This window comes from Mustelus asterias, chromosome 6, assembly GCF_964213995.1.
Source record: "Mustelus asterias chromosome 6, sMusAst1.hap1.1, whole genome shotgun sequence".
NCBI lineage: Eukaryota > Metazoa > Chordata > Chondrichthyes > Carcharhiniformes > Triakidae > Mustelus > Mustelus asterias.
The window spans coordinates 62671660-62692627 of NC_135806.1; the positions used below are offsets into that span (position 1 = coordinate 62671660).

The 20968-nt window shown below is 41.9% G+C and overlaps 1 protein-coding gene across 3 annotated transcripts in view; it reads left to right on the top strand.

The window, feature by feature from the left end:
- The window catches only part of fancc (FA complementation group C), a 154726-nt gene that overhangs the window by 77045 nt on the left and 56713 nt on the right, over positions 1-20968 (top strand). For 2 of the 3 annotated variants that reach the window (XM_078214414.1, XM_078214415.1), the window contains exons 6-7: positions 6784-6848; positions 10299-10463. In XM_078214414.1, the coding sequence (XP_078070540.1) occupies positions 6784-6848; positions 10299-10463 (230 nt within the window). The remainder of the gene's footprint in view (positions 1-6783; positions 6849-10298; positions 10464-20968) is intronic. The other variant, XM_078214416.1, reaches the window with a different exon arrangement.

Sequence of the window (20968 nt, forward strand, 5' to 3'; positions counted from 1 at the left end):
TAAAATAGAGTAAGTTGGGTCGCTGCAGATGAGAAATAGTCTAGGAAAGCATTGAGTTTTTTTTGGTGGGCCTTTTTCTGCTGATTTAAAATTCTGCCAAAACTGGGGCCAGTTGCATAATAATCCTGACCACATATGTCTCTTAGCAACGTTGGATGCATGTTTGTCACTGGCAAGGGCTGAAGAGTTGGGTTTGGGGTTATATTTTAAATGCCAGGTTTCCATAACAGCATTCTTTATGTACGTGCAACTTCTTGAATTCTTTTAAATTCTTTGGTCAGCACAGTCCACTGATCCATGCAGTGGTAAAGGCTCAAAGGGAGAGAAAGAAATTTTAAAAATCTTTTTGGGAATTTATTTTAGACCAACACTGGCATGTTACAGCCATTCACGCCAGCAGGACTTTCCCATCCCGCTGCAGTGAATGGAGATTTGGCTGGGTGTCAAATTCTCCGACCTCGCTGCAACAGGAAGGTGGTATGAACGTCCAATAAAATCGCGGCCCAAGTGTTGTAAAAACATAAAAGTGTACAAAACGGAGTACCACAGGTTACGTTTTAATTCAAGTGTGAGGAAGTTCTTCATAGCTCATCCATTTCATCCATTATTTCTTCCTTTCATTGTCACTTACTACTTTGTTTTCTTACCTAACTAGCTTTCTATTTTAAAAAAACATATTAACATGATCCACATAGCAGGCTCACACTTGCCACTAAACTGAATTCGAAGTCTTGTTGTAGACTACCTGGAGATGATGAAAAGCCAAAAGTAATAAAAGTGCATTAGCTATCTTAACTATGGCTAATTTATTACCTTTCAGCATACAGCAGTTTCACCTTGGCATTATTCCACTACCTATTTTGAGACAAAAACACTAAGTGGTTTGGCACACCCACTCAGCACTCACTCGTTAATTCATCCCTTCATCTTGGGTTTCTGTTCAAAGTTCTTCAAATTCCATTTAATTTACTTCACTTTTTCTGCATTCTATCTTTCCACTCTGGATAAAGATGCTAGTTTTACTATGGGAATATAAAAGGGTCTTTTTCAGTTAAATTTCATAAGGAGAACGATTTTAGAAAATAGCTCTGTAATTTTCCCCTCTCCATGGGGTATGTCTGAGGTCTCTAGTCTTCAGACAGCACATTATATAATTAACTGCTCCTTGGCAAGGTCAGCAAGGTTCTCCAGGAGTACTATAACTGAGTTTACTGGCTAAGGTATCCACATGGACTCCTTCACCAAGCACTATTGCTGTGACCTTTTTAACTAGGAAAGGTGTACAGTTTAGTAAAAATAAAATTCCATTCCAACCCATATGTTGACCAATCTGTCCTGGAACATAAACCCTGAAATTGGCTTAATGAAGAATATGGCTGGATTGTTTGTTTTCTCAGATGGTATTTAAAGCACATTTTCCTCTGATATATTTAATAGTTGTAAAAAGCTCTGGTTAGACTACATCAGGGAGACTCCATTCAGTTAACTGCACCTCAGAGAGGATGTATTATCCTTGGAGGATTCACCAGAGTGATACTAGAATCAAAAGGATTAAATTATGAGTACAGGTTGCACAGACCTGTATTGCCTTGGGTGCAGAAAATTTTGAGGTGATTCTAATTGAGGTGTTTAAGATGATTAAAAGATTAGATAGGGAGATAAAGAAAAAAAATGTGTTGGTCGAAAGTCTAAAACAAAGGGCAAATAACGTTTAAGTAACAGGTTGGCCTTTCAAGGGTATTGTCAAGGTACATTACCCTTGCCTAAAGGTTGTTGAGGCCAGGTTAGTTGAAAACATAGAAACTGACATTGATTCTTTTTTTGAAATTGGAAAGGGTATTGAGAGACTTGGAAACCCAGTGGTAGATGGAGGAGAATCATGATATAATGACAAACAGGCTCGAGGAGCTTAATGACCTGCTCCATATCCTGGTGACACTGCCCACTCCCAAACAGTGCTAATCCTGTCCAGATTCATGAATCTTGTATTTGACTCCTGTACCATTAACGTGGCCCAAGACTGCCTTCGCACAGATCAGAGGTGAGAGTGACAACCCTTGACATCAAGGCCGCACTCGACTGTGAGGCATCAAGGAGCCCTAGCAAAACTGGAATAAATGGATACCAGGGGGAAAACTCTCGCTGGTTGGAGTCATACCTGGTACATTGGAAGATGGTTGCACTTGTGGAGGGTCAGTCATCTCAGCTCCAGGACATCTCTGCAGGAGTCTCTCAGGGTAGTGTCCTAGGCCCAACCATCTTCAGCTGCTTCATCAATGATCTTCCCCCGTCATAAGATCAGAAGTGGGGATGTTCGCCGATGATTGCACAATGTTCACCATTCGTGACTCCTTAGATACTGAAGCAGTCCATGTTTAAATGCAACAAGATCTGGACAATATCCAGGCTTGGACTGACAAGTGGCAAGTAACATTCACACCGCACAAATGCCAGGCAATGACCATCACCAATAAGAGACACTCTAACCTCCACCCCCTTGACATTCAATGGTGTTACTGTCACTGAATTCCCCCACTGTTAACATCCTTGGGGTTACCATTGATCAGACAATCAACTCGGCTCACCACATAAACACAGTGGCTACAAGAGCAGGTCAAAGGCTAAGAGTACTGGGGTGAGTAACTCACCTCCTGACTCCCTAAAGCCTGTCCACCATCTGCAAGGCACAAGTCAGGAGTATGATGGAATACTCCCCACTTGTCTGGAGGGTGCAGCTCGAACAACACTCAAGAAGCTTGCCACCATCCAGGGCAAAGCAGCCCGCTTGATTGGCACCACATCCACAAACATTCAATCTCTCCACCACCGATGCTCAGTAGCAGCAGTGTGTACTATCTACAAGATGCACTGCAGCAATTCACCGATGATCCTTAGACAGCACCTTCCAAACCCACGACCATCTAGAAGGACAAGGGCAGCAGATAAATGGGAATGCCACCACCTGCAAGTTTCCCTCCAAGCCACTCACCGTCCTGACTTGGAAATATATCGCCGTTCATTCGCAGTCGCTGGGTCAACATCATGGAATTCCCTCCCTAACCGCACTGTGGGTCAACCACTGCACATGGACTGCAGCGATTCAAGAAGGCAGCTCACCACCACCTTCTCAAGGGCAATTAGGGACGGGCAATAAATGCTGGCCAGCCAGCATCGTTCATATCCCACGAATGAAAATTTCCATATGGATCTAGCACCTGCAGGAAGAGTAAGAATTTTAAATTGAGTTGCTCAACGTATTATCTTGGAAAAGTGAGACAAGAGGCTGTCACGCCCGTCTTACCCACATGAATATGGCTGTGATGGGTCGGTCATATTGGAGGCATGGACCCACTTCTCCCTCTCCCCATCTCCTAGAAGCGCAGGAAATCATGGGGCAATCTGGTGAAATGATGCTCTTTCATGGCTTTTCCAATCTGGGAAATTGATGTTCTCTGGGGGCAGGTATCAGCAAAATTTACCCTTGCATTTTGAAGGTTGCAATTTTCTTTCCTCTCTATATCACTATGATTGTAAATTGATCCCGTGGTTCTGAGATACAGGAATCGGACAATAGAAAATAATATTATCGTTATAAAAACAAAATAGAACATAGAAAAGCTACAGCAGAAACAGGCCCTTTGGCCCACAAGTTGCGCCAAACATGTCCCTAACTACTAGGTTTACCTATAACCCTCGATCTTACTAACTTCCATGAACTTATCCAAAAGTCTCTTAAGACCCTATCAAATCCGCCTCCACCACCACTACCGGCAGCCGATTCCACGCACCCACCACCCTCTGAGTGAAAAACTTACCCCTAACATCTCCTCTGTACCTACTCCCCAGCACACTAAACCTGTGACCTCTTGTGGCAACCATTTCAGCCCTGGGTAAAAGCCTCTGAGAATCCACTCTATCAATACCTCTCAACATCTTATACACCTCGATCAGGTCACCTCTCATCCTTCGCTTCTCCAAGGAGAAAAGACCTAGCTCTCTCAACCTGTCCTCTGCCACCTAATCCAGGCAACATCCTTGTAAATCTCCTCTGCACCCTTTCTATGGCTTCCACATCCTTTCTGTAATGAGGCGACCAGAACTGGGCACAGTACTCCAGGTGGGGTCTGACCAGGGTCCTATACAGCTGCAGCATTATCTCCCGATTTCCAAACTCAATTCCTCTATTGATGAAGGCCAGTATTCCATACGCCGCCTTAACCAAAGCCTCTACCTGCGACGCTGCTTTGAGCGTCCTATGAACCTGGACCCCAAGATCCTTCTGATCTTCCACACTGCCAAGCGTCTTACCCTTAATATTATATTCTTTCACCCTATTCGACCTGCCAAAATGAACCACCACACACTTATCTGGGTTGAAGTCCATCTGCCACTTCTCCGTCCAGTCTTGCATCTTATCTATGTCTCGTTGCAACTGCTGACATCCCTCTACGCTATCCACAACACTACCAACCTTTGTGTCATCAGCAAACTTGCCAACCCACCCTTCCACTTCCTCATCCAGGTCATTTATAAAAGTCACAAAGAGCAAGGGTCCCAGAACAGTTTTCTGGGGCACTCCACTGGTGACCGACCTCCATGCTGAAAAAGACTGGAGATCCGAAATAAAAACAGAATTTCAATTTTCCAGTTCAGTTCACCATCTTGTTCCCATTTCTGTCCTCGCCCTGCTGCGGTAGCCCAGTGAAACCTGTCGCAAGCATGAGGAACAGCGTGTCATTTTCTGATTAGGCACCTTAATGCCTTCTGGACTCAACATTGAATTCAACAATCTCAGACCATGAGTTTTGTCCTCTATTCTGAACTCTACAACCCCTCCCCACCTCCCCAACCCCTGCAAGTGCCAGGCTATAAATATTTCCATGTTTTTGCTTTCGCACAAGGCTGACTTTTATTTTATTATTAGCACCTACTCTAGACTAATGCTTTGTTTACTGCCATTACAACTCCCTTTCCCTCCATTACATCTTTGCCATTTAATAACCCATCCCTGACCTATCATTTTGTTTCCCCGACCCTCCCCACTTTTGAACAGCATAAAACCCATCATATTCCTACCTCCAGTTCTGAAGAAGAGTCATATTGGACTCAAAACATTAACTCTTGTTTCTCTCTCCACAGATGCTGCCAGACATACAGGGTTTTCTTTTTTTACGGTTGTTTTTCTGACTGGATGATGGTATACAGTGGTGTTCCCCAGGAGTTGGTTTTGGGACCACTGCTTTTCTTGGTGTATATTAATGATAAAGCTTAGAGTACAATTTCAAAATTGGCACATGATACAAGACTTGGAACTATAGTGTACTGCAAGGAAGATAATGATAGACATCCAGAGTTCATACTTTGGCTAATGGAATGGGTGGACAAGTTGCAGATGAAATTTAAAGTGGCAAAGTGTGAATTGATACTTTTAGTAGGAAGAATGAGGATAGGTAATATAAACTAAAGTTACAATTCTGATGGGGGTGCAGAAACAGAAGGACCTCGGATTATATATGCAGAAATTCAAAATGGCAGGGCAGATTGAGAAAGTGGTTAAAAAGATGTAGGGGACCCTGGGCTTTATAAATAGAGGCATAGAATCCCTACAGTGCAGAAGAAGGCCATTTGACGCATCGAGTCGGCACCGACCACAATCCCACCCAGGCCCTATCCCCGTAATCCCACGTATTTACCCGAGCTAGCCCCCCGACACTAGGGGGCAATTTAACATGGCCAATCCACCTAACCCGCTCATCTTTGGAGTGTGGGAGGAAACCGGAGCACCCAGAGGAAACTCGCGCAGACATAGGGAGAACATGCAAACTCCACACAGGCCGGAATTGAACTCGGGTCCCTGGCGCTGTGAGGTAGCAATGCTAACCACTGTGCCACCGTGCCGCCTCAAAGTACAAAATGGAGTACAAAAAGAAGAAAGTTATAATGAACCTTTGTAAAAGTTTGGCCTCAACTGGGGTATTGTGAATAATTCTGTGCACTGTCTGTTAGGAACGATGTGAAGGCGTTAGAGAGTCTAAGGGATGGGGGAGCAAATGATGATTTACGAGAATGGTTCCATGGATGAGGGACTTCATTCGGTTCTTTTTGGATAAGAGAAGGTTGTGAAGAGATTCGACAGAGGTGTTCAGAATCATGAGGAATCTGGACAGAGTACAGAATAGAAGAAACTGTTCCAATTGGCAGAACGATCGAGAACCAGGAGACCCAGATTTAAAGTGATTGGCATATGAGCCAAAGGCAACTTGAGGAAGAACTTGGAATGCACTGCCTGAGAGCGTTGTGCTAACAAATTAAATTGTGGCTTTCAAGAGAGAAATGGATAAGCAAAATAATTGCAGGGCTATGGGGAAAGGGCAGGGGAGAGGGATGAACTAACTTCCTCTTGTAGCAAACCGGCATGGACTCGATGGATTAAATGACCTCCTTTGGTGCTGTGACTATTCTATGATTCTACAATTAATTTAATATTGTAAGTGTAGAATCATTTTCTTTCGGGAGGGAAACTGGAATCAATCTAAACTATCAATCCTCTAGTTTCCTCTTCAGACAGAAAGTGTTGGCCTCGTCGACCATTTAAAAAAAAATATGATAACTCATTTTGACTATTTCTTCCTTTTTACATACAACTTGCATTAGCTATTATGCCCGTGATTAAAATAGAACCTTTGAACACGGGAAAGTCTAAGTGAAATCTCCCTCGTGGTCAAGGAAATTTGATAGCTTGTGATTTTATTGTTTATGATGATTACCTATTTTTTTTTCCAGATGGTCTCCTCTGTAGTGAAGGAACTTCAAGGCTCTCAGTGTGACAGACGTTCCTTGTTTCTAACGTAGGTAATTGGTTTGAGACCTGATGTGAAATTGTTTAAATGCAGATCCAAATAAACTTTTACATTTGCTAATAATGAAAATTTAAATTCTAGGTTAAATTTCACTGTGCTAAATCTTTCTGCCTTCTTAATAGAGGGGAAAATTTGCATATTGATTTGTTCCTTTTGGAAGTTTAGTTTCAGTGTAAAGCTGATTTTGTAGAAATGGGCTATGAATCACCCTGGAGAGGTGACATTGAACATTGTACTAGTGCAATGTTCAATCTTGTTTGCTGAGTACCTCTAGGCACAATGTAAACCCTACTTGACATTAGTTTAAATGTCTTTACTGTTGTGAACGCAGAGCGAAGAATTGAATTGAACAGCCAGAGTTGCATTATCATGAGCAGAATCGTAATTTCTGTGTTCAAAAAGCATGGCTTTAACTTATCTTAAAAACTACTTTTATTTAAATATAAAAGTATACATTTGCTCCCCCATCCCTTAGACTCATCTTCTCCACTATGAATGCTGGGGTGGACATGTGAGCTACTCTTAAAACCTCTGATCATGCTGCTTATAGTCGGATATGAGGAAGTGCCTGAAGAACAGTGAAATTTGATATATTCTAGGATATTTTTGTTTTAATTATCTTTTCTCTCTCTTCACAAACTTGGCCATTTTGCATCTTCCTCTGACAGCTTGGCTGCAATTGGAACTTAATTGCTGTGCAGATATTCATGTGTGTGAACCTGCATCCTGTCTTGTCATAGCGTAGCTTGTTGATGTCCCAAAAAAAGAAGCTTGTTAATAGGTCATCTGTTGGGTATTAAATTTGTTTTTGCAATCCTATTATTCCTTACCCTCTAATTGCCATTTCATGTATAAACCACAGACTATTTTGTAAAAATCCTTTCTTGGGAAGCGTTTGTTCCCCATCCCTAATTGCCATTGAGAGGAAATAGTGAGTGCCTTTTTAAATGGCTGCAATCCTTCAGGTACAGACACGCCCGTGTGCTATTGGGAATGGGTTCCAGGATTTTGTCCCGGCAATGGTGAAGGAACAGCGATCATGGTTTCAAGTCAGGATAATGTGTAGCTTGGAGGGGAAGTTGCATTTGGCAGTGTTTCCATGCATCTGCTGCCCTTGTTCTTCTAGATGGTGAGGTGCTGGGTTTGGAAGGTGCTGTCTAAGGGGGCTGTTTGAGTTGCTACTCTTCATCTTCTATATGGAACACACTGTTGCTGGTGGTGGAAAGAGTGATTATTTAAGGGGGTGGATGGGGGTACAGAACAAGGAGACTGCTTTGTGTTAAGTGTTGCAGAGGCTGCAGTAACCCAGTCATCAAGATGTTTGCTAAATCGATGTTTTTCCGATACTGATATTATTTGTGCAACAATTAGAAATAGTCCTGAATAACTTAAAGAAGGAACTTGTACTTCTGTAGTGTTTTTTTCATGTCCTCGGCATGACCCAAAGCATATATCAAAGCTTTTAAAATGTTTTATTTAATAAGTTATGACTATTTTGGGTCGTAACACTCAGCTTCTAATTAAAACAAACTATTATCTTGTGTACGCAGGTATAGTTATAGGTTCCATCCCAAGTCTTGCAATAATTCAACCAGTTGTCTCGTTGTGTGACATCTGTCACAATTCTGTCTCATTTTAGGAAGAAAAGATCTCCTCAGGATTCATTTCATAGTTGCCTAGGACACAATGTCTGCAACAACAAACCAAGTAATGCCTCATTGGAGGCCAGGCACTCTAGAAAAGATTTCAGGAGTATTAATGAACAGCAAAATCAAGTTGCATAATTGTACCTCTCCTACACAATTTTCTAAAAATTGTGCTAATGGAACAGCTAGCTGTTTTTAAAACTACTCAACTTTCCAATTAGAAACAAAAATAACTGTAACTTTAGTATTTCCAGTGATTCAGTACTAGGAGATGTTAATCATTGATAAGATCATACAGCGCAGAAGAGGCCCTTCGGCCCATCGAGCCTGCACTGACACATTAGAAACATCTGAACTCCCACCTTTCCCATCTGCTAGCACTTAGCCCATAGCCCTGAATGTTATGATGTGCCAAGTGCTCATCCAGATACTTTTTAAAGGATGCGAGGCAACCTGCCTCTACCATCCTCCCAGAATCATAGATTAGAATCATAGAATCCCTACAGTGCAGAAGGAGGCCATTCGGCCCATCGAGTCTGCACCGACCACAATCCCAGCCTGTCCCTACCCCCACATATTTACCTGCTAATCCCTCTAACCTACGCATCTCAGGACTCTAAGGGGCAATTTTTAACCTGGCCAATCAACCCAACATCTTTGGACTGTGGGGGGAAACCGGAGCACCCGGAGGAAACCCACGCAGACACGAGGAGAATGTGCAAACTCCACACAGACAGTGACCCGAGCCAGGAATCGAACCCGGGACCCTGGAGCTGTGAAGCAGCAGTGCTAACCACTGTGCTACCGTGCCGCTACCAGGCAGCACATTCCAGACTGTCACCATCCTCTGGGAAAAATGGCTCTTCCTCACATCTCCCTTAAATCTCCTGCCCCTCACCTTGAACCTATGTCTCATCGTGACTGACCCTTCAACGAAGGGGAACAGTTGCTCCTTACCTACTCTGTCCATGTCCCTCATAATCTTGCACATCTTGGTCAGGTCACTCTTCAGTCTTCTCTGCTCCAGCGAAAACAACCCAAGACTGCGCAACCTCTCTTCATAACTTAAATGTTCCATCCCAGGCAGCATCCTGGTGAATCTCCTCTGCACCCCCTCCAGTGCAATCGCATCCTTCTATAATGTGGCGACCAGAACTGCGCACACTACTCTAGCCTCACCAAAGTTCTATACAACTCCAACATGACTTCCCTGCTTTTGTAATCTATGCCTCGATAGATTAAGGCAGGTGTCCCATATGCTTTTTTCACTACCCTACTAACATGCCCTTCCGCAGAGATCTGAGGATAAATACGCCAAGGTCCCTTTGTTCCACAGAACTTCCTAGTGTTCTACCATTCATTGAGAACTTCCTTGTCAATTCCATCTGCCACTTAGCTCCCCATTTGACCATTCCATTTAGTTCTTCAGCAATGCTTTTCAAAATCTTCTTAGAATCTATCTAGAATCCCTACAATACAGAAGGAGGCCATTTGGCCCAGCGATTGGCATCATAGTTTACCTTCCGTGCATGTTCCTGGTGAACATTAAGTCCATGCGTGCTAACCCCTTTACCATACTGGCTTTTAGCACAGTTCACATCAGAAGTATGCTTGAGACTCTACCAACTTGGCACTGTAGGCAGGAGTCTGGGTTGTCTGGCTGGCAGGCAACATCAAGGGCTAAAGCAGTCGGGTGAGAGACAGTTGTGTATTTCCAGCATTTTCTATTCATTTTATAAACTAGAAGAAAGATTTTTAAAATTTTTCTTTTAAGACGTGATTTTTTTTGTAGGTTACCACCAGAACGACGGAGGAGCTATTCTGTTCTCTGCTTACCTATTGTCACATTACCTGAAGTTTTTCCATTGGTGGAAGCTCTTCTGACTTGTCATGAAGATGGTTTGGACGAAACTCTTAGTGCAGAATTTCTAGAGTCTGTCAGCAATGGCCTTCTTCAGTAAGTGGACTCAAGATTGTGAAAATATGTCTTTACATTCATGGCAGGCAATCCAGGAGTGCTGTCAAATCTGTCACAATTGAAGTGGTGATGCAGCAACAATAGTGTTTACCCATCAGAAAAGACTGAACAGGCTGGTTTTTTTCTGTAGGTAAGAGATTGAGAGGGTGACCTAATAGAAGTATTTCCTGATCGAGGTGTTTAAAATTATGAAACGTTTTGATGATGTAGATGCAGAGAAGATGTTTCCACTTGTGGAATGTCCAAAATTCAGGTCAATAAATAGAAGATAAGTTACTAATCCATTCGGGTGAAATTTCTTTATTTAGAGGGTGGTTAGAATGTGGAACTTGCTACCTTATAGAGTGGTCAAAGCAAACAGCTTAAAGGCATCTAAGGGGAAGTTAGATAAGCATATAAGGTAAAAAGAAATAGAAGGTGAAGCTGGTATTGGGGTGTGAGAGCTTGAAACGCCAGCATGGCCTGTTTCTGTGCTGTACATTGTATCAAATAAAAACTTGCATTTATATAGCATCTTTTACATATGGGAATAAAAAGGGAAGGGAGTGGGTGGTGACGACCATACCACAGTCAAAGAATATTGAGCAGCGTCTTAAAGCAGAAGGAATGGGTAGAATAGTTTGGGATGTGAATTTCAGTGTGTGGGGAACTTAGATAGCTGCTCATGATGGGGTGAAGGGTGGGGGGTAATGCATTGAGCTGGAGCCAAAGAAATAGTGAGTTAGGATGCAGGGAGTTGCCGGATTAAAGAGATGGGGAGGGATGAGGCCATCCAAGGATATGCATTTGGATGTGCTGGGGGATTGGTAATTAGTTTATAGCAAGTGTATGACAGTTCTTCCTGCTGCAAAATTCAGATGAGAAGATGGAAGGCTCTCCTCTGATACCCACTCCTACAGTCAAATATCCTACCAACACACACTGACTAGGTTCACTCATGAGGAATGCATAAATGCGTTCAAGGGAATGTTAAATAAATATAAGGAAGAAAGGAATAAAAAGATTTGTCGACATGGCTAGATGAAGAGAGGTGGGATGAGCTTGTGTGGATAACATCAGTTAGACTGAATACCTTGTTTTTGTGCTATAGACGCCATGTAATCCTGCAATAAACATGTAAGATATGTTAGGAAAATATATGTTGCATGTTACCTTTATTTTCCGTTTAATATTGAATTTGCCTTTTTAAATAAGAGGTGGCTTTATATTGGTCTTTTTTATGGAATTTACTTTTTATGCTACTTTGTAAGTGGTGGGTGCCATTATTAAGTCATCTCCAGGTAGATAAAAATTCTGCAATTGATAAAATTAGTGAACCAGATAGACTTTTATAACAATCAGTAATGGTTTCATGGTAATTATTGGACATTTTATTGAATCCAAATTCCACCTGGATTTGAACCAGGTCCCAGAGCATTACCCTGGGTCTCTGGATTACTAGTCTATTGACAATACCACTCTGCCACCGCCTTCCCATTTGGGTAAATAGATAATACAGCTCACATTGCCTTGTTTTGAGTAAACTTTTAATTTGTGGATGAATTGAGGTATCTGAAGGTGGACCTCCAAAATCTCCATTATTCTGCGCGAATAAATCAGTTCAAACAAAAACTGTGCAATGACATTGTGCTGAAACCTCTTTTTCCATACTTGAATTTTTTTGGATCAAAAATTAAAAAAGGTTTTAATAACGCCTGGAAACATCTCATCATTTTAAGTTTTAGTCCAGGGGATGTAGGCTGAAGAACCTGGATACTGGCTGCTACCTGTATAGTAATACACTCCATGACAAAATCCCCTCTCCCAACTAAAATGGTTTGCAATTATACTTGTTTTCTCCCAGACTAAAGAGGATGTTTTAATTCATACTAATGATCTTGATAGTTTTGTTACAGTGCCACTCAACTAAAGTGCTTTACTAAAAGTTGTCCATTTAATAATAGATGATCTTGAGATATGAAGCCATCTTGCGACAATATTTATTGCTGCTTTTCTTGCAGTCAAATCTAATCGAACTTTTCAATTTCAATGAGTTATGCCATTTTAAAAATTGTGGACTATTAATATATAATGGAGAGGGCTTGGTGATGCAGTATGAGAATAACAGTAAAAAGGGTTTTTTGCTGCATCTTGTACACGTAACACTAATACATAGGTGTTTGCCTCTGCTAAGTGATAACATTTCTGAATCTGAAGATTCTTGTTTCAAACCTAGTGACCTAATCTTGATTTACATTTCAGAGCCGTACTGAGGGAGTGCTGCACTGTTAGAGGTGTCAGTTTTCATGTTAAGCCATGAACCAACTGTCCTTTCAGCTTTATATAAAGGATCCTATGTTATTTCAAAACAAACAGGGGGATTCTCCCAGGTGTCATAGCCAACAATGATCCAGACAACACTACAAAAAAATAGATTATAAAAGTAAAATACTGAGAGTGCTGGAAATCTGAAACGAGGACATAAAATACTAGGAATATTCAGCAGGCCTGGTGACAGCTGTGGAGAGAGAAACAGAGTTAGTGTTTCAGGTTAATGACCGTTCTGCATGGTATACTTACAACAATAAGATCTTGAGACCATGCACACCAATTAAAATGATTCCACTTTAGCAAAGCGAGTAACGTGGTATAATACTCTAGTTGTCATCAAACACAAAAGGGCTCTTGCAGGGTCCATCATAAAGATATTGGGAATGCTGCTCCATGCTGCAAGTTCCTGTGCTAAAATGAACCGCGAATGCCATGGAGTTGGAATGGACTGCTGGCAGCCTGTATAATGTTACATTTTTAAAAAATCCATGAATGCACAACACCTCTTTTCATTGAATCTCATGGTTATACTGGAAGGAGAGGATATGCTGTAGTCTATGTGCCTGTCCTGAAACGTTCTTTCAAATAGAAGCCATACACTTGCAGTGTAGTGGACATTCCATTTACAATTTGGTAGAGTTCATCATTTACTTAAGAACTCCACATAATGAGCCTAGCGTGTAAGAAACATGTTGGATCTGAGCACTATAGATACTTCAAGGACGTTTTCGTGCCCCGTGCCAGTGGAGTCACAGAGCAGGGTTCAGTGATCCAACCATCTCCCATCTTCAACCTCCCTTTCCGACCAAAGCCCTTGGATGTGTTGTCACCTTCAAATCTGTTCCCATCTTCCCCCAAACTCCATGTGTTTAAAATTCCAGTCAAGTGTTTTTTGATTTATTATTGTCACATGTATTAGTATACAGTAAAAAGTATTGTTTCTTGCGCACAATGCAGACAAAGCATACCGTATATAAAGAAGGGAAGGAAAGAGTGCAGAATGTAGTGTTACAGTCATAGCTAGGGCGTAGAGAAAGATCAACTTAGTGCAAAGTAGGTCAATTCAAAAGTCTGATGACAGCAGAGAAGAAGCCGTTCTTGAGTTGGTTGGTATGTGTCCTCAAACGTTTGTATCTTTTTCCCGACGGAAGAAGGTGGAAGAGAGAATGTCCGGGGTGCGTGAGGTCCTTGATTATGCTGGCTGCTTTGCCGAGACAGCGAGAACTGTAGACAGTGTCAATGGATGGGAGGCTGGTTTGCGTGATGGACTGGGCTTCATTCGTGACTCTTTGTAGTTTTTTGCAGTCTTGGACAGAGCAGGAGCCATACCAAGCTTTGATACAACCAGAAAGAATACTTTCTATAGTGCATCTGTAAAAGTTGGTGAGATTCGTAGCTAACGTGCCAAATTTCCTTAGTCTTCTGAGAAAGTAGAGATGTTGGTGGGCTTTCTTAACTATAGCGTGGTATGGAGGAACCAGGACAGGTTGTTGGTGATCTGGACACCTAGAAATTTGAAGCTCTCAACCCTTTCTACATCGTCCCCATTGATGTAGACAAGGGCATGTCCTCCAGTCCGCTTCCTGAAGTTGATGACAATCTCCATCATTTTGTTGACATAGAGTCATAGAGGTTTACAGCATGGAAACAGGCCCTTCAGCCCAACTTGTCCACGCCGCCCTTTTTTAAAAAACCCCTAAACTAATCCCAATTGCCTGCATTTGGCCCATATCCCCCTATACCCATTGTACCCATGTAACTATCTAAATGCTTTTTGAAAGATAAAATTGTACCCGCCTCTACTACTACCTCTGGCAGCTTGTTCCAGACACTCACCACCCTGTGTGTGAAAAAATTGCCCCTCTGGACCTTTTTGTATCTCTCCCCTCTCTCCTTAAACCTATGCCTTCTAGTTTTAGACTCCCCTACCTTTGAGAAAAGATATTGACTGTCTACGTTGTCTATTCCCCTCATTATTTTATAGACCTCTATAAGGTCACCCCCTCAGCCTCCTACGCTCCAGAGAAACAAGTCCCAGTCTATTCAGCCTCTCCTTATAACTCAATCCATCAAGTCCCGGTAGCATCCGAGTAAATCTTTTCGGCACTCTTTCTAGTTTAATAATATCCTTCCTATAATAGGGTGACCAGAATTGCACACAGTATTCCAAGTATGGCCTTACCAATGTCTTGTACAACTTCAACAAGACATTCCAAATCCTGTATTCAATGTTCTGACTGATGAAACCAAGCATGCCGAATGCCTTCTTCACCACTCTGTCCACCTGTGACTCCACTTTCAAGGAGCTATGAACATGTACCCCTAGATCTCTTTGTTCTGTAACTCTCCCCAACGCCCTACCATTAACTGAGTAAGTCCTGCCCTGGTTCAATCTACCAAAACGGTCAAGGACAGTAGTGGGAACTTGTGTATGGAGTCAATAGAGATAGGCGAGGTGATGAATGAATACTTTTCTTCAGTGTTCACCAAGGAGAGGGGCCATGTTTTTGAGGAAGAGAAGGTGTTACAGGCTAATAGGCTGGAGGAAATAGATGTTCGGAGGGAGGATGTACTGCCAGTTTTGAATAAACTGAAGGTCGATAAGTCCCCTGGGCCTGATGAAATATATCCTAGGATTCTTTGGGAGGCAAGGGATGAGATTGCAGAGCCTTTGGCTTTGATCTTTGGGTCCTCACTGTCCACGGGGATGGTGCCAGAGGACTGGAGAGTGGCGAATGTGGTTCCTCTGTTTAAGAAAGGGAATAGAAATGACCCTGGTAATTATAGACCGGTTAGTCTTACTTCGGTGGTTGGTAAATTGATGGAAAAGGTCCTTAGGGATGGGATTTACGACCATTTAGAAAGATGCGGATTAATCCGGGATAGTCAGCACGGATTCGTGAAGGGCAAGTCGTGCCTCACAAATTTGATAGAATTTTTTGAGGAGGTAACTAAGTGTGTTGATGAAGGTAGGGCAGTTGATGTCATATACATGGATTTTAGTAAGGCGTTTGATAAGGTCCCCCATGGTCGGCTTATGATGAAAGTAAGGAGATGTGGGATAGAGGGAAAGTTGGCCGATTGGATAGGTAACTGGCTATCTGATCGAAGACAGAGGGTGGTGGTGGATGGAAAATTTTCAGACTGGAAGCAGGTTGCTAGCGGAGTGCCACAGGGATCAGTGCTTGGTCCTCTGCTCTTTGTGATTTTTATTAATGACTTAGAGGAGGGGGCTAAAGGGTGGATCAGTAAATTTGCTGATGACACCAACATTGGTGGAGTAGTGGATGAGGTGGAGGGCTGTTGTAGGCTGCAAAGAGACATAGATAGGATGCAAAGCTGGGCTGAAAAATGGCAAATGGAGTTTAACCCTGATAAATGTGAGGTGATTCATTTTGGTAGGACTAATTTAAATGTGGATTACAGGGTCAAAGGTAGTGGTCTGGAATATTTGGGCCTCTGGTGGAATAGGAGACATGTTGGTGGTATCTTGGTAGGACACTCTTGAGCTTGGCCTGATTGAAGTCCCTGGCCGCGATGAACAAGGCCTCGGGATGCCACTGCCACAGTACAGGAAAAGCTCTTATCAAAGTCACATTATATCCAATGTGACTATGACAAAGGTAAACATTTCCTTCTTGTCCTTCTCCATCTGTTTGCAGCCTTTGACATGGTTGACCACATTCTCCTCCTCCAGTGCCTCTCTACTGTCATCCAGCTCAATCGGACTGCTCTCTATGGTTCCATTCTTATCTCTCTATTCATAGCTGGAGAATCACTTGCAGTACCTTCTCTTCCTGCTTTTGCATTATTACCTTGGGTCGGGGGCCATTATTAATAATGGCTCCCCACCCAAGCATCTATCCATGGCCCCCTCCTATTTCACATCTGCATGTTATCCCTAATTGACATCATCTGAAGACATAGTGTTAATTTTCACCTGTAAGCATGATGAAATCTCACCACCACCTCTCTTGACTACTCCACTGTTGCTAAATTATCTGACCGCTAACCTGACATCCAGTACTGGATGAGCAGAAATTTCAATTAAACACTGGGAGGGCTGAAGCCCAAACTCTGTTCCGTAGTTATTGACTCCACCCCTCGCTGGCTGAAAGCTTTGCCAACACTGGTCTAATTTCAGATGAGCAGTACCATTGGAGATTCAGCAGCACGTCTATCTGCAGAGCATAAATATATCACAATAACACACTTTAATTTTGGATTTTTAAATTAGATGATAAAACAATAAGCAGCCATCTTGTAGCTATCTAGACTCACCTGTGGCTATGTGACCTCCTGGAAATTGATCAGACCTGAAATCCAACCTACCAAATCTCTCAAAAAATATGGAATTTTTTTCATCTACAGCTGTTCATCCCCTCCTCCACTCCAGTCAGCCAACAGAGGAGAGGCTTATAATATGGCTAACAAAAACACATTTAACGTAAATTCATAAAATTTTCTTTTGGGCCGTGGAGCGATTTGAATGATGTCTTTTTCATTGGAGGCCCATTCATGTTTAGAAAATTGTTGCAGTTTTTCTGCAGTGCTGAGCTTGCAAGAGCTTGGCAGCCTCCTGCTTTTGTCATCTGTGTGTTACTTTGTCTGCATGGTTGCAAATTCTAAGATCCAGACTTTTTTTTTTCTAGCGTGACAAACTCTGCAGCCTCCTAGAACCCCAAATTCTTTTATTTCAGAATTTATAAATAATTTCAGCTGGATGTAGATGTAGCTGAGGCTTAGATCCTCCAGTGCCTCATTGTCTCCTTTCAGCACCTTCTCCCAGTTGTGTGAAGTCAGCTCTGTTTCCCACCATAAGGCAGCACAATTCCTGGCATAAGAAAAAGTAAAAGGTAATCAATATAAAACTCTAATGGAAAATGGGCTGCAGCAGACAGAGCGACAAATTGTGAGTAAAACTTACAAAGAGTGTCACAGGAAAAGAATGCAGCAAAGAAAAAACCTTCAGATAAAACCACATGTTAAATCTCAAGATCCAGGAGCTAAGTACACTCCTTCATCAGAAAAAATTGATTTGATTTAATGTTGTCATATGTATTGGGATACAGTGAAAAGTAATGTTTCTTGCGTTGTACAGCCAAAACATACCATTCGTAGAGTACACAGGGGAGGGGCGAAGGAAAGGAGAGTGTGCAGAATGGTTACAGTCATAGCTAGGGTGTAGAGAAAGATCAGCTTAATATATGGTAGGTCCATTCAAAAGTGATGGCAGCGGGGATGAAGCTGTTCTTGAGTTGGTTGGTACGTGATCTCAGACTTTTGTATCTTCACAGACCTGAAATGTTATATCTCCACAGATGCTGCTCGACCTGCTGAATGTTTCCCAGTAGTTTCTGTTTTTGTTTCAAAATCTTCAGCATCTGCAGTATTTTGCTTTTGGAAAAATGAGCGAGTCTCTTGTCCGTTATATGTTGCCGTTGTCTCTCAACTCCCAGCTACGTTTGCTGCATTACCCAGCGAATTCAAATTGAGAATCTCTCTTCCCACCACCCCCTAACCTCCAACTATCGAGCTTCCAGACACTCTTATCATCATCAGCCCCTGTGCGTGGGCACTATTGTTGGCATTAGTATCTTTAAGTTTGGCATGTGACAATTGGTCAGGATTCCCATTATAATCTTATAATTCTGCTAGACTTGCAGATGGGGCAATGGGTTGAGTTCCTTTGCAATGCTGCGGTCTAACATTCATGGTCAAGACCCAGACATGATTAGTTATTACTTGAATAAATTATGGGGTGGTGGTTGACACTAAACAACTGTACCCATATTGAATACCCACAAGAGATGTGAAAATTGGCAGAAAGAGGAGGGAAAGAGAAATTATTGGAGCTTTTGTTTACCTCTAATAAATTTTGTTACCTTTAAGTAACTATTTTCTTAGGTCAGGCAGTGATGTGAATACAAATGGGCGTGCAGAGGAAAACATATTGCATCAACACTTTGTTAGCTAAATATAATTTACAGTAACTCATGAAAGTTGGTATTTAATTATACCTTTTCTATTTTTGTAAGCTTTGCCTCTTACGATAACAGTAAGTTAGGTCCTATGAAATAGAGTACATCATTTATAGTTTCCTTGCCCACAGGCATATCATGTAAAGCAAATTCTGTATAAAGTACTGCTTGATAGAGCAATCCTTTTGTATAGCTTCCAAAGACAGCATTGTAGAACCTATAATGCCAGTCTGTGTGCCAAAGCAAATATTTTTTTAAAAATCTGAAAAAGGAACTAATTGGACTGTAATCTTTACAAGTGAAGTAATCTCACGTCTTCCAGTACAGCCTGCTGCCACGTTTGAGTTTTCCTGTTTAACAATGATTTGTTTTCTCTCAGTTTGCTCATTCTCAGGAATATGATGTTTCTGTACTTAGGAATATAATACGTTGTCAGGAACAGAGGTAGTTTTAAGTCATCTATATTTGCATGTGTGGACATTAAAAAAGTGATATAGCTTTAAGTAAGCTTAATTTTGTGTTTCTGTGTAAGAAAGTGTTCGAATTGTAGCTAGCTCATGTTAAACAAAGGTGTCTGCATGTAATTAATAGAGTTTAAGGAAAAACTAGATTGTTGATTAGCAACTGGGGACCCAGTTCTTCTCTACCTGAGAAGAAGTCCTCAAAGAAACTGCCAGCAGAGAGGTGGGACAATGGAGTAAGGGGAAGCAAGCAAGACCCAGAAGCGAACAGAGAGAGTTCTAGAAACCAGGGAATGAAGACAAGTTCCAAAAAGACTGAAGTCAAAGGGACAATAGGAACTGGAATCTGAACATGGTACTGTTAAAGAAAAGGGCAGAGGGAGGCTCCCAACCAAAGATAGAGCTGAAGGGTACATACTTGGTGAAATTTGGCTAGCGAGAAGCCAGATATCTAAAGTAATCCTACTGTTGGTGATACCTTATTGCAGCCTGTGAAGCAGTAGCATTCTGCTAGCATGGCTGGATACCTGAGAGATTGTGTGGAAGCTTGAATGCATGTAGTAATCCAAGGCAGTGGAATACTGAAAGGAAAGATGAAAGTCTGGAAATGGATCCTTGGTGAAGCATCCGAGAGCTTTTTTTGGGAGAAGACATGTTTTTTGAAAGTGGAGTTTGGAAACACTCATGTGGAAATCAGAGTTCCAGTGAGACCAGTTGGCTCATAGTGTGATAAGCATCTAGGAGGATTTGATGAGAAATCCAAAAATGTTATATTGGTTGCCATCTGCCATCAGAGGGGAGTTTGTCTGACCACGGTTGGCATGTTGGTTTACAAGGCCTGTGAACTTACCGAGAACATTATAGTATAAGATATATTTTGTAACTTGTGTTACCCGTACAAATCTGTCTACATATTTGAAGATATAGGTGGGGATAAGGAGTATTGTATTACAGTCAGTCTTTTCATGTTTAATAAATATTTTATTCTTCTGTTAAAAGTTAATTGGCAGTTCTGTGACTCTGTTCATCCATGTCCTGAAACAAAAAATAAAAGTTACAGTCTAGTGAGCCAGGGTTCCATTCTGGGACCTGACTGTCCATTAGCCACATCATCTGGGGGCGTAACAGTATCCCCTGCAAACTCAACTCTATGCCATTCCATTCCTCTGATTAATCACTACGTACAGCTTCATCCATTGAACTGACCTTTAAATGCCACATCCTAAACATTGAAGCTTACTATCTCTGCAACGTCACTCATGTTCATTCCAATCTCAACCATTCCACTACTGGAACCCTTGCATGTGACTGTGCCACCTATAGACTTGATAGTTTGAATATTGTGCCTCTTGGCCTTCTATCCCTGAACCTTCATGAACTCCATTAGTCCAAAACTCATTGCCCGTATTCTTTCCCACATAAAGACCTCATTCATCATTCCTGACCTGTCCTCCCGTGCATTTAAAGGTGTTGTCTTTACCCTACTCAATTGCTGCAATGTCATCAAATCCGAAATACTCTCTCAAACTTCGATCCTCTTGCTCTGGCACTGTGTTAATCCTCCACCTCTTCACTTCCATCTAGTTTTCAATAACCCTTCTTAACCTTTCCCTTCCTGACTATTTTGTTGCTATGTGATTGGTGATGCACCTTAGGATGGTCTTATTTTAAAAGCAGATTGGCTCAGATTTTAAGGTAAGGATAACGGGGAGGCTGTTAGCACTAGCCATTA